Here is a 13,966-nt window from a genome sequence, read left to right as displayed (position 1 = left end):
AATGCCTTATTAGCAATATATTTTCACAAAGCCTTTCATCCCCTGTTTAACCCCCCTTATGGATGGAATATCAAAAAATCCATTCATAAACAATGCCTGCAGTATAAGACAAACACTCTCGGCAAATTTCAAGTTTCTATCCTTAGTGGTTTGGGCAGGGCAATGATGAGTCAGTGAATGAGTGATTTGGAAAATTGCCTTTTATATGAAGAGAGTGAGAAAGCAGCTACTTTGAAGAAAAAAAAAAAAAGTCACTGCCCATCCTTTTACAATGGGTGGCTGCCAGTCATATCTACTTCTTGACGCCAAGCATTCATGTAACTTTATACTGATTTCAGAGACTAGTAGGCTATGTCTGTCTGTTTTCTGGACAGGTGAACAACCATTTTAATATGAACATTAGGCCTACTGTTGACCAAAGTTTGGTTTAGGTGACTACTAGGATCAGTTCTGAAATATTCCTTCACTTATATGCTTTGTGGCTCTTTTTCAAATAAGTTGGTGCTCTGTCTCTAACGATCTTGAAATTAGTGTGTCCTGAAGCTCCAACCTTCCTTCCCAAATAACTTAAAATGGATGTCAGCATAATTCTTTAAAAGACCATGGCAGCAGTACTTTGACAGGTCTTCTCCACTTAAGCTAATGCTTTATCTCTAATTGGCTCAGTATTTATATGACATTTAAACCTGCCTTGTCATAACCTATAAGTGCACACGTGTATTTTTATGGTGTTACTACATGTGTAGGGTGTTTTTTACCCCAGTTAGAAAAAAAAAATTTCCATATAACTGTTCAGGAAATTGGAATGTACATGTATACATAACAACATTAGAGTATTTTAAAGGTATATTTAATGACTATGAAGATGTTAACATGCAGTTGTCATAATGACAAAAATTAAATCTCTCTACGTAATCAAAATCATAACCGATAAATTCGTTGCAAACTGAAAATTAACATTCCTTGCATATTAACGTACAGCAAGTCTTGTGTGTAGTTTTGGTTTTTTGGTCCTTCCGTTGGGGATACACCTCACATCTCCCAGATGACGATCTAGCTCTCTTCTGTCTTGGCACTGCCACCCCAATGATGGACCTCACAGCAGATTTGGTAAGTCAGGGAAAGCATTTCTTGGTGTTCCAGATGTTTTTCCCACAGAGCGCCATCCTTTCCTGTATAGATTAGATTCAGTGTTCGTTCCTTATACCCACATAATGACATGATTCTCGTGGGTGTGAAACATATTAGAAAGTATAACATAAAAACATAAAACATTTGAATATAATACTTACTACCCTGATCATTTGTTAGGGGATTGTCAAAATAGGTGAATACAATACAGTAAACTGGAACAGCTAACATTTACAGAATAGCATGCTGTCAGAATGAAACATTGTTATGCACTATTAATAAATTTATCATACACAAAATACCTAATCTTGACTGTTGTAACAAAGTGCTGTCAAAACTGAAATCTAACAGACATTTTTATTTAAGCTGGCCTAACAGTCTCTGTTAAGATATTCATCTACCTATAGAGTAGAAGGAGTTGCCTATCAAAAATTCTTTCAAGCCCTGTTTAAATCATACTTTATCTGAAACAAAGTGTTTTATGGTTGCTGGCAATTTATTGAAAATGTATGTTCCTGAATATTGGACCCCTTTTCTGGACCAAGGAAAGTGATTGTAGGTCCTTATGTAGATTGTTCTTTTTCTAGTACTAATAATATGTATTGAGCTATTGGTTGGAAATATACATATATTACTTGCAACAAATTTCATTAAGGAATAAATATACTGAGAAGCAGTGGGAAGAATATATAAAGTTCCTTGAACATGTTTTTACATGACATGATGTTCTTGAATTTACACCACAAATGATTCTTATTGCACACTTTTGTGCGCTAAAAACTTTTGTTTGATGCATTACCCCAGAATATAATCCCATATGACACAATAGAATGAAAATAAGCAAAGTATTCAAGTTCTTTTTATTTATATCTCCTACATCAGACGTCATTCTCACTGTGAATACAGACTTGTTTAAGCGCTTAAGCAATTCTGTGGTATGCCTTTCCCAACTGATTTTATTATCAAATTGTAATCACAGAAATTTAACACTGTCAATCTCTTCAATATCCGCATCCTCTGAATCATTACCATATTCATTTGCCCAGTGTTCTACATAGGAGATTCCATGTCTTTTATCATGTTCAAATGTGAAATCTGTTCCCAAAGTGCAGTGGCTGGATTATCACACACACGGGGTATATTTTACCCAGGCACTAGAAGACACACCTCTACTCAAAAAGACAATGCATGAAACTGAGGAACTAACACATTTTTACAAGGAGAGATAGTTGGTTGAAAGGTATGTGGAAGGTCACAGTTGCAGCAGTAGTTAGCTAACAATGCTACCAACATATCAAAGCTACAGCAGGGTATGTGCTTACAGTCAATATCAGTGTCACTTCCAAATTGTCAGAAAACTCTTTCTGATAAGTGTATCTACATAAACATATTAGTAAAATGACATTGTTTGTGAAGTTGAGAGGTTTTTTTTCACTTTAAAGATCACAATACAGCCTCATTTTATTTCTTTTTCGAATTAGCTTACATCCTTTGTGAGACAGTTGTTTGCTGTGTCTACAATTTGGTGTATAAAACTAGCAGTGCTATAACAAAAGTGACATATATTACAAAAATGATTCCACTTTGTATTTTGATCATAATCTGGATGTTCAGTTTTGGAGTTTTTAAACTATAGCATCTTGTTTATTAAATATGTTTTGTAAAATCACGTATCTTTCCATCTCCCATTTCACTGATGTCAATACTGACAGCAAAATGGCCTGCAACTATAGTGTTCACTAAATGGAATTTTTATTTTTTATTCCCCCCTCTAGTCTCCGTCATTATGGTGGGTTTCTCTATTTTCACTACCACATTATAAGTGCATACAATGCCCATAATGTTCTTAGTGTTGGCTGTATCTTCATTTAAATAACATACTTTCTTGAGAAAATCAAAAAGTACATATTTAAATTAGTCGAAGATATTTTTCATATCATCAATTGGAGATTGACATACACTTAGTTTGTAGCGTACATCTGCCGCATGTATTAGTTCTTTTGCTGTTAGTTCAGAGCTCAATACAGCAGTTATTTTACAGTTTGTTAATACAGAAGTAGGATGAAAATACAATACTGGACACTCTTGGGTGGACCACAAACAATGGAAGGAGTAAAGGTAACCACACCCTTTATATTTGAGTTATTGAGCAATCTACTAGAGATGATAATCCAGATTGAACTCATTATTAAGATTTGCACAGTTCATCTTCCTCAGTGCAGACAAATTCACACACACACACACACACACACACACACACACACACACACACACACACACACACACACACACAGAACATTAACTGAGACCGTAGCAGTGATTTCAACCTTGCTAATGTGCTTGTTGACCAATCATTGCCAAAAATATACAGTGGATGGCTATATACAGGGTGTCCCATGTATCTTGACCACCCTAAGTAACTGTTTGTCCAGATGCAAATTACAAAATGTTTCAAGCAAATGTTTTGTAGCAGTCAGGAGGACATCAGTCAGCATGATTGCCTTCATTATATCTTTGTTTTTTACAAAGGTATGAATAGTGGTATGACGTTTTTAAATGGCACCCTGTATTTTTTATTCGATAGTTCATTTCCTCTCCTGAAGACCTATTTAAAAATGTATCACAGTGTACCATTCACTGAAACACAATGTTATTAATTACATAATACAACCTTGACGTTGACACTCCCAGTGCTTAGTGTAGGTACTCGGGGTAATGGAACACATCCGCGTGCTGACATTGACAGAGCACACATGTAAACATAAGTAGAATGCATACCTGTGATTCCGTCAACTATCATCAGTTGAAGAGTTGTGTTAGTAGACTGTACACCAACGAAGAGAAGGTAGAAATGCTACTCATCTATGGAGAATGTAAGTTAGCACAACAGTAATTGCAATACTGTTTTCTTATAAATGGGTACATTTAGTACAGTGGTTCAGTCCTTTTAAATACTGTTGTGTAGAGTAGGCATACAGTAAAGGCTGTCCTTCCTGCAAATTGCATCGACATAATATTTATTTTATTGTTGTTGAAGGTATGCAAAATGCTACGCAGGCAGCGGAACTCTACAGAGAGTGATATCCTGACAAGAACCCACCTTCCTGACGGATGGTTTCTCATCTTGTTGCGACGCTTCAGGAAATGAGAAGTTTCAACCCCCCAAGACAATGCAATCGTCGTAGCACTCACACAGATGAAGCTGCTGAAGCTACTGTTCTCGCTTCCATTGCTATGAATCCAAATGTGAGCACATGACGGCTTAACACGAGATTGGCATTCCTAAAACCATTGTACATCGTATTCTTATGCGTCACCAGTTCAATCCTTACCATTTACACCTACATCAAGAATTGCATGGGAATGTTTTCCAGAATCGTGTACAGTTCTATCACTGGGCACAGCAGCAAATCCTCGCCAACCCGAACTTCTTCTCAAATGTTTGACTTACCAATGAATATTCCTTCTCAAACAAAGGACAGGTAAATACAGGAAACGTGCATTATTTTTCCTGTGACAACCCATGATGGCTTAGACAGGTGGATCATCAGTGTCAATGGAGAGTTAACATCTGGTGTGGGATGCTTGGTACTACAATTATTGCCCCTTATTTCATCAATAGTAGTCTAAATGGCACAACTTGTGCCAACTTCCTCAGACAAATTCTTCCACTTCTTCTGGACGAAATGCCGCTAAGAACCAGAATGCTTATGTGGCATCAACACGATGGATGTCCATCACATAATGCATTTGCATACACGTCATGTTCTGAACTGGAGGTATCCTGCCAGATGGATTGGTCGAGGGGGAAGAGTTAATTGGCTTGCTAGGTCTCCTGATTTAAAACCTCTGGACTTTTTTCTTTTGGGATGCATTAAAGACGTTGTCTATCGCGATATTCCAACAACTCCAGAGGACATGCAGGAACGTATTGTGCACCGCTGTGATGTGAAGCCATATATCCCTCCTCCGATGCGGTGTTTTAAGTGCGGGAAGTTCGGGCACATGTCATCTCGCTGTACTTCCAGCATCACATGTCGAGATTGTGGACGTCCTTCGCATCCCAATACTCCATGTGCTCCGCCTCCCATCTGTGTTAACTGCGGAGAACACCATTCTCCCTGCTCGCTGGACTGTAGGATATTCCAGAAGGAACGAAAGATAATGGAATATAAGACTCTGGACCGCCTGACCTACACCGAGGCTAAACGGAAGTATGAGCCGCTCAATCCTGTGGCAATGACCTACGCCGCTGCTGCAACAATGGTTCTCCCATCGTCACTTATCGTTGGCTCTAAGATCTGTCAGAATCCACCGGCCCCATTGGTTGTGGGGGGCACTTCACTCCCTGTTGCTCCTGCTCCATCTTCTTCAGGAGCAACACCCCCCCAACCATCGGGGACATCAGTTCCCCCTTCCCAGCTGGAGAAGAGTAAGACTTCTTCGGCTACTCTCGCCAGGAAGGGGTCCCTTTGGGACCTACCTTCGCAAGTTCCGACCAGTGGAAAAGCAGACACCCGCAAGTGGCTGAAACAACCACCAGTCCCTGGTTGTACGGCCTCACGGTCGTCGTCCGTCCCTGAGACTGATCCAGTGAAGCCCTCCAAGCCTGAACCACCGAAGGCACAGCGAGAGAAACAGAAGAAGAAGAAAGTCCCCAAGGCTAACGATATTGCGGTGGCACCCATCCTACCGCTTCCTACAAGCACTGTGTCTGAGGACGAGGTGGAGATTCTGGCGTCCGCTGAGGACCTCGATCTCGCCGGTCCCTCAGACACCATGGAAAGCACTAGCACAGGCACTCATTCGGAGGCAGCAGGTGACCCAGCAGCGTAATCTGCCTTCCCAGTCCCGTCACGCCTTTCTCAGACATGGACAATACCATCCTCCAGTGGAACTGCAGCGGTTTCTTCCACCATCTAGCTGAGCTCCGCCAACTTATCAGCTTTCAACCTTTCTTCTGCATTGCACTTCAGGTAACTTGGTTTCCAGCAATGCGAACCCCCGCCCTCCGTGGCTATCGGGGTTATTATAAGAACCGGGCAGCTTATGAAAGGGTGTCTGGTGGTGTCTGCATATATGTCCTTAACTCTCTTCACAGCGAGTCTGTTCCTCTACATACAACTTTAGAGGCTGTCGCTGTTCGGGTGTGGATGCCACAGGCTGTTACTGTCTGCAGTCTGTACCTTCCACCGGATGGTGATGTTGCGCAGCATGTCCTGGCTGCGCTGATAGCCCAATTGCCGCCACCTTTCTTGTTACTGGGCGACTTTAACGCCCATAACCCTCTGTGGGGTGGGTCAGTGGCAACAGGTCGAGGCACCACCGTTGAGCATTTATTGGCGCAGCTCGATCTCTCGATTTTAAATGATGGTGCCTCCACACACTTCAGTGTTGCACATGGCACATACTCCGCCATTGACCTATCGATCTGTAGCCCTAGCCTCTTACCGTCTGTCCAATGGAGTGTGCATGACGACCTGTGTGGTAGTGACCATTTTCCAATCTTTCTGTCACTGCCACGGCGTCACTCTTCTGGGCGCCCCAGCAGATGGGCTATGAATAAGGCTGACTGGGACTTGTTCTCCTCCATTGCCGCTATTGAGCCTCTCTCTAGTGACGACATTGATGCGGGGGTTCACTCAGTCACCACCAGCATCGTTACTGCCGCAGAATCTGCCATTCCCAGTTCTTCTGGGTCCCCTCGGCGGCGGACTGTGCCTTGGTGGTCGCCTGAGATCGCTGAGGCGATTAAAGATCGCCGGCGGGTGCTACAGCGTCACAAGCGACATCCCTGCATTGAACACCTCATCACCTTCAAACGGCTAAGTGTGCGGGCCCGCCGCCTTATCCGCCAAAGCAAGCAGGAGTGCTGGGAGCGGTATGTGCCCACCATTGGCCTCCATGTCTCTCCATCGCAGGTCTGGGCCAAGATCCGACACCTCTATGGCTATCGGACCCCTGTCAGTGTCCCTGCGCTCTCACTGAATGGAGCAGTTTGTACAGACTCCGACGAAATTGCCAACAGCTTGGCAGAGCATTTTGCTCTTAGTTCCGCTTCTTCCAATTACCCGCTGGCCTTCCGCTCCATTAAAGAGCGGATGGAACGTCGGAGCCTTTCTTTTCGCACCCACCATTCTGAATCCTACAGTGCTCCATTCAGTGAGTGGGAATTTCACAGCGCTCTTGCCGCTTGCCCTGATACCGCTCCTGGGCCAGATCGCATTCACTGTCAGATGCTGAAACACCTTTCAGTGGACTGCAAGCGACGCCTCCTCGACCTTTACAACCGTCTCTGGGTCGAGGGTGAGTTTCCGTCGCAATGGCGGGAAAGCATTGTCATCCCCGTTTTGAAACCGGGCAAGAGCCCTTTGGAGGTGGACAGCTACGCCCCATTAGCCTCACCAACGTTCTTTGCAAGCTTCTCAAATGGATGGTGAGCCGGTGCTTGAATTGGGTACTGGAGTTTCGGGGCCTTCTGGCTCCATCTCAGGGTGGATTCCGTAAAGGCTGCTCCGCCACCGACAATCTGGTGAGTCTGGAGTCGGCCATCCGTACTGCCTTTGCCCGCCGTCAGCACCTGGTCGCTGTCTTTTTCAACATGCGGAAGGCGTACGATACGACATGGCGTCATCACATACTTTCTGCGCTTCATGGATGGGGTCTTCGGGGCCCTCTGCCAATCTTTATCTGAAATTTTCTGTCGTATCGTACCTTCCGCGTGCAAGTTGCGGCCTCTCATAGTTCCTGCCGAGTCCAGGAGAACGGGGTACCACAGGGATCTGTCCTCAGTGTCTGCCTGTTTTTAATCACAATAAACGGGCTCGCTGCAGCGGTGGGAAATTCTGTCTCCGCTTCCCTGTATGCTGACGACTTCTGCCTTTACTACAGCTCTACTGGCATTGCAGCTGTTGAACGTCAGCTACAGGGCGCTATCCGCAAGGCGCAGTCTTGGGCTGTAGCGCATGGTTTTCAGTTTTCGGCTGCCAAGACCTGCGTTATGCATTTCTGCCGGCGCCGAACGGTCCATCCTGAGCCGCGGCTTTATCTTGCCGACGAACTCCTTGCTGTGGTGGAGACCCACAGGTTTTTGGGTGTAGTTTTTGATGCCCGGCTGACTTGGCTGCCTCATATTCGGCAGCTTAAACAGGCGTGTTGGCGGCATCTAAATGCTCTGAGATGCTTGAGCCTCACCCGCTGGGGCGCCGACCGATCTACCCTGTTACGGCTCTACCAGGCGTTAATCCAGTCCCGTCTGGATTGTGGGAGCCTGGCTTATGGCTCAGCATCCCCATCTGCATTGCAGGTGCTGGATCCAATCCTCCACAGCGGGATACGCCTTGCCACTGGTGCTTTCCGTACCAGCCCTGTGGACAGCATACTAGTGGAGGCAGGTGTCCCTCCACTGCGGTTACGGCACCAACGTTTGCTGGCCGCGATGCTGCCCATGTTTTCAGCTTGCCCGGGCATCCTAACTATCGGCTACTATTCCCAGAGTCGCACGTCCATCTTCCAGATCGTCGACCCAGGGCTGGCAGTACGATCGCGGTCCACGTCCGAGTGCTTCTCTCTGGGCTTAGGGCCTTACTTCTTCCGCCTCCTTTCAGGGCACCTCTGCGTACACCCCCATGGTGTGTGCCTCGCCCTCGCCTTCAGCTGGAATTGGCACAGGGCCTGAAGGACTCAGTCCCTCCAGAGGCCTTCCGCCACCGTTTTCTTTCCCTCCTTGCAATGTATCAGGGCTCTGGCATTGCGTACACTGACGGCTCGATGGTTGCTGGTCGTGCCGGTTATGCGCTTACTCTAGGGGACCATTCCGAACAACGTTCATTGCCGGCTGGCTGCAGCATTTACACAGCTGAGCTGGTCGCCATCTTTCGTGCCCTAGAGTATATCCGCTCCTGCTCAGGTGAGTCCTTCGTGATCTGTAGCGATTCCCTGAGCGGTTTACGAGCTCTCGACCAGTGTTTCCCTCATTCTTGTCTGGTGATGGCTATCCAGGGGTCCCTGCATACTCTTGCCCGTTGCAGCCGCTCTGTGGTCTTTGTGTGGACCCCCGGTCATGTCGGTATCCCGGGCAATGAATATGTTGACCGCCTGGTGAAAGAGGCCATCAGTAAACCATCTATGGACATTGGCCTCCCAGAGACTGATTTGCGAGCAGTCCTCCGCCGAAAAGTTTTTGCGCTTTGGGACGCTGAATGGCGCGATCGGATCACGCCCAATAAACTCCGTGCCATTAAGGAGACGACGACTGTGTGGCGGTCATCCATGCGAGCCAACCGCAGGGACTGTCGTCCTTTGTCAGCTCTGCATTGGCCACTCTTGGCTGACACACAGTTACTTACTGCGTCGGGAGGACCCTCCTCTGTGTCGCTGCGGGGTGGCTTTGAAGTGGCCCACATTTTGTTGGCCTGCCCCCTTTTAGCTGTGGTCAGGCAGACATTTGCGCTGCCTGATACACTCCCTGCCCTTTTAACTGATGACCCTGCTATGGCTGGCTTAGTTTTACGTTTTATTCGGGCAGGGGGTTTTTATCATTTAATTTGAGTGTATATGTTTTATTTTATTGTTATGTGTTGATTCTGGCCTTTGGCCTACGGTTTTAAACTGAGTTTTTAATGTGTTCTTGGTGGTTGGCTTTTCCTTTTTTATTCTATGGTCGGCCAACCACCGCCACACTCCGTGTGATTTTAATTTGTTATGTCTGTTCTTTGTCTGAGTTTTTCTTGTCCTGTGTTGTCTGTCGTCTCTATTATCTGTTTTTTTTACTCTGTGTGGTAGTTTTTAAGTTTTGGAACAAGGGACCGATGACCGTTGCAGTCTGGTTCCTTTAATCCCACAAACCAACCGACCAACCAACGTATTGTGCTTGCCTGTAATTCTCTTCAGCAGGCAACACTGGAAGCAGTAAATAATTCTTTCATTCAACAAGTGTACCAGTGTATCGGTGTCCATGGTCACAACTTTGAGCACCTTTAAATGTTCTACTCCTGGCAATGGTACAGTGAATGTTCTACTCCTTGGCAATGGAACAAGAGAGTCAAAGTCAATTTTGTGTTAAGTTTTTACTTGATTTTCATTTGCTTTCTGACAATTCCAGTAAGTGGACGAGTTTGTGATCCCGGGCTCAAAGTCAGCATTTTGTTATGTAATTAATAACGTTGTGACGTTGTGTTCCAGTGAATGGTACACTGTGATACGTTTTTGAATAGGTCTTTAGGAGAGGAAATGAATTACCAAATAAAAACTACAGGGTGCCATTTAAAAAAGTCATACTGCTGTTCATACCTTTGTAAAAAAAACAAAGCTACAATGAAGGTAATCGTGCTGATTGATGTCCCCCTGACGACTATGGAACATCTGCTTGAAACATTTTGTAATATGCATCTGGACAAACAGTTATTTAGGGTGGTCAAGATAAATGGGACAACCTGTATATTCATTCCATTATTACAGCAAGACCCACCATACATCTACATCCGTACTCTGCAGACCACCGCAAAGTGCATAACAGAGGGAACATCCTGTTCTCCCAGTTATTTGGATTTCTATCCGTTCCAGCCACATATGGAGCGCAGGAAGAATGATTGAATGTCTCTGTGTGTGTGCTGTAATTATTCTTATCTTATCCTCACGGTCCCTATGTGAGTAATACATTAGGGGGTCATAATATATCCATAGAGTCACCATTTAAAACCGGTTCTTGAAACTTTGTTAGTAGACTTTCGCAGGTTAGTTTACGGCTATCTTCAAGAGTCTGCCAGTTCAGTTTCTTCAGTATCTCTGTGACACTCTCCCATGGATCTAACAAACCTGTGACAATTTGTGCTGCCCTTCTCTGTATACTTTCAATATCCCCTGTTAGTACTATTTGGTACAGGTCCCACACACTTGAGCAGTATTCTTGAATGGGGTGCCCAAGTGATTGTAAGTGATCACCTTTGGAGACTGATTGCATTTCCCCAGGTTTCTACCAACAAATCAAAGTCTACCACTTGCTTTGCTGATAACAGAGCCTATGTGATCATTCCATTTCATATCCCTACAAAACGTTACACCCAGGTTATATGAGTTGGCCGATTCCAACAGTGTTTCATTGGTATTATAGTCATAGGATACTACGTCTTTTTCATTTTGTAAAGTGCACAATTTTACATTTAAAAACATTTAAAGCAAGTTGCGAATCTTTTCACCACTTTAAAATCTTATCGACATCTGACTGAATTTTATGCAGCTTCTTTCAGACAGTACTTCATTACATATAACTGCATGATCTGCAAGAATCTGAGGTTCCTATTAATATTATGTGCAGGGGTCATTAATATACAACGTGAACAGCAAGAGTCCCAATACACGTCTCTGGGGCAGCCCTGAAGTCACTTCTACATCTGACAAAGACTGTCCATGCAAGCTAACATGATGCTTCCCCCCTCCTGAAAAGTCCCCAGTCCAGTCCCAAATTTCACTTGATACCCCATATGATTGTACTATATGGAGAGCTTTGAAGTTATCTGCTGCAGTTAATAGGAAACCATCAATCATTCAGTAGTCATGCAAATTAAGCAAGGCTCTAAGATGGTACCATGAAGCAGATTATGCATGTGTGTTAAGACAAGTAGTCCTGTTACAGGATTCTGAAGGTTACCTTGTGCTACTGCAGCTCAGCTGGATGCAAGCTCATTTCTTGTTATGTGTCTGTGCAAACAGCATGGTAGATCACTCAGCAGTTCCTTGCTGGACGACAGCAACAGTGAATGATAACTGGTACCTCTTAGAAGCACCACCTCACTATAAAGTAGGGAAGCAGTCACACCACTGTGTACCTCTTGCCACTGCACTGGAAGGAACACTGAGAGTAGTGTGACTGTAGGAACACAACCTTTGGGACTTGAAATGTGGGAAAAGGTAACCTAGGCTGACAAGTCTTGGTACAAGCAGGGTACACAATGATGACAGGAAGCAAGTACATTCAAAACTACAAGATGCTGCACCATAAAAAGGTATGAAGATTAGGGATTAATGTCCCATCGATGGCGAGGTCATTATAAATGTATCATGAGCTCAGATTGGGAAGGCAATTGGCCATACCCTTTCAAAGAGCCCAACGTGGCATGTGCCTTCAGCAATTTGTGGAAATCACACAAAACCCAAATGTGAAGGTAAGAACTTTAGAACTTTTTGAGTTCCTTGGGTAAGGAGATCCAGTACGTGGCTCCTTTGATAGGTGGTCCATTTTCCATCAGTCCGAGTCTACTCCAGTCTTTATGAAAATCTTCCTTATTTCTTGTATTATAAGCATGAAGTTCTGTATTTCAGCTAGTAATTTTTCAGCTCCCCTTTACTGCTGTAATTGTTTGCAATATAGACCTTCATAATATTAAAGTTTAAAACTAGATCTTTGGATGAGATTCTGGTCTTTGATGGTAGCTACTATCCTCAGAGGTTTCTTCCGTAACACAAAGACTCTGTTCATGTATATATATGTTGCTCCATACAATATAATACCATATAATAGAAAAGGGTACACAAGTCCAAAATATATTATTCTTAATATTTTTGACTTTCGATATGAGGTTACCCTCCTAAAAGCATATAGACTAGATTTTAATTTATTACATACAATACATAATCAACTTGATGTTCCGAGGTGAGCTGCCCAAAAACTTGCAAACAGCGTCGAGCAGATTTTCATTCCTCACCTTTTGTTCATTTGATCCACAAGGCTGAAAGTACATTATTTTGGTTTTCTGAGGTTAACTCTTTTTGAACAGATATGTCACGGCATATAATGGTGATGGAACAGTGTATTATCATGAGTACTTGGAAGGTAATTTACATACCTTATAAAAAGAAATGGTTCCCATATTAAGCCCTGCAGCACATCAGGATGTCTTTCCAATAGTTTCAGTGTCCTATGAGTCTGTGCCACTACACATCCCCCACAGAATGGTGTCTCCATGCCAGCGAGCATGGATTCCAAAAACACTGGTCATGTGAAACCCGATTTGCACTTTTCTCATATGACGTACTGAAAGCTTTGGATCAAGGCAGTCAGGTAGATGCTGCCTTGATTCCCGAAAAGCATTGAAAGAAATTACATAAATATTCAGTCAGATCTTGATAAGATTTCAAATTGGTGAGGAGATTGGCAACTTAGTTAAAATGTTCTGAAGTGTAAAATTGTGTGCTTCACAAAACAAAAAACTGATATTATGATCAGTGAGTCACAGTTGGAATCAGCTAACTCATACAACTATATGGGTGTAACACTTTGTAGGGACATGAAATGGAATTATCACATTGGCTCTGTTGTTGGTAAAGCAAATGGTAGTCTTTGATTTATTGGTAGAATACTGGGGAAGTGCAATCTGTCTGCAAAGGAGATTGCTTACAAATCATTTGTGTGAGTCATTCTAGAATATTGCTCAAGTGTGTGTGGGACTAATACTAAATAGGACTAACAGGGGATATTGAACATACACAGAGATGGGCATCACAAATGTTCACAGGATTGTTTGACCTGTGGGAGATTGTTACTGAGATGCTGAAGAAACTGAACTGAAGACTTATGAAGATAGACATAAACTATCCCAAGAACGTCTATTACCAAAGTTTCGAGAACTGGCTTTAAATGATGACTATAGGAATATACTACAACCTCCTATGTATCCCTTACATAGGGATCGTGAGGACAAGATTAGAATAATTACAGCATGCACAGAGGCACTTCCCATGCTCCATACTTGAATGGAACAGGAACAAACCCTAATAACTGGTACAATGGTATGTATCCTCTGACATACACTTTGCAGAGTTTTTTTTGCAGAGTATG

At 43.7% G+C, this 13,966-nt stretch overlaps 1 protein-coding gene across 2 annotated transcripts in view; it reads left to right on the top strand.

The window, feature by feature from the left end:
- The window catches only part of LOC126242557 (arginase, hepatic), a 71,483-nt gene that overhangs the window by 1,532 nt on the left and 55,985 nt on the right, over positions 1 to 13,966 (top strand). The window contains exon 1 of one of the 2 annotated variants that reach the window (XM_049948097.1): positions 1,075 to 1,110. The exons of the other annotated variant lie outside the window; for it this stretch is intronic. Coding sequence (XP_049804054.1) covers positions 1,087 to 1,110 — 24 coding nt within the window. The 5' untranslated portion in view covers positions 1,075 to 1,086. Of the gene's footprint in view, positions 1 to 1,074; positions 1,111 to 13,966 lie in introns of those variants that run through there. 2 annotated transcript variants of the gene reach the window in all.

Source organism: Schistocerca nitens, chromosome 1 (genome assembly GCF_023898315.1).
Source record: "Schistocerca nitens isolate TAMUIC-IGC-003100 chromosome 1, iqSchNite1.1, whole genome shotgun sequence".
In the NCBI taxonomy this organism is placed as follows: domain Eukaryota; kingdom Metazoa; phylum Arthropoda; class Insecta; order Orthoptera; family Acrididae; genus Schistocerca; species Schistocerca nitens.
This window is presented reverse-complemented; position numbering and strand designations above follow the sequence as displayed.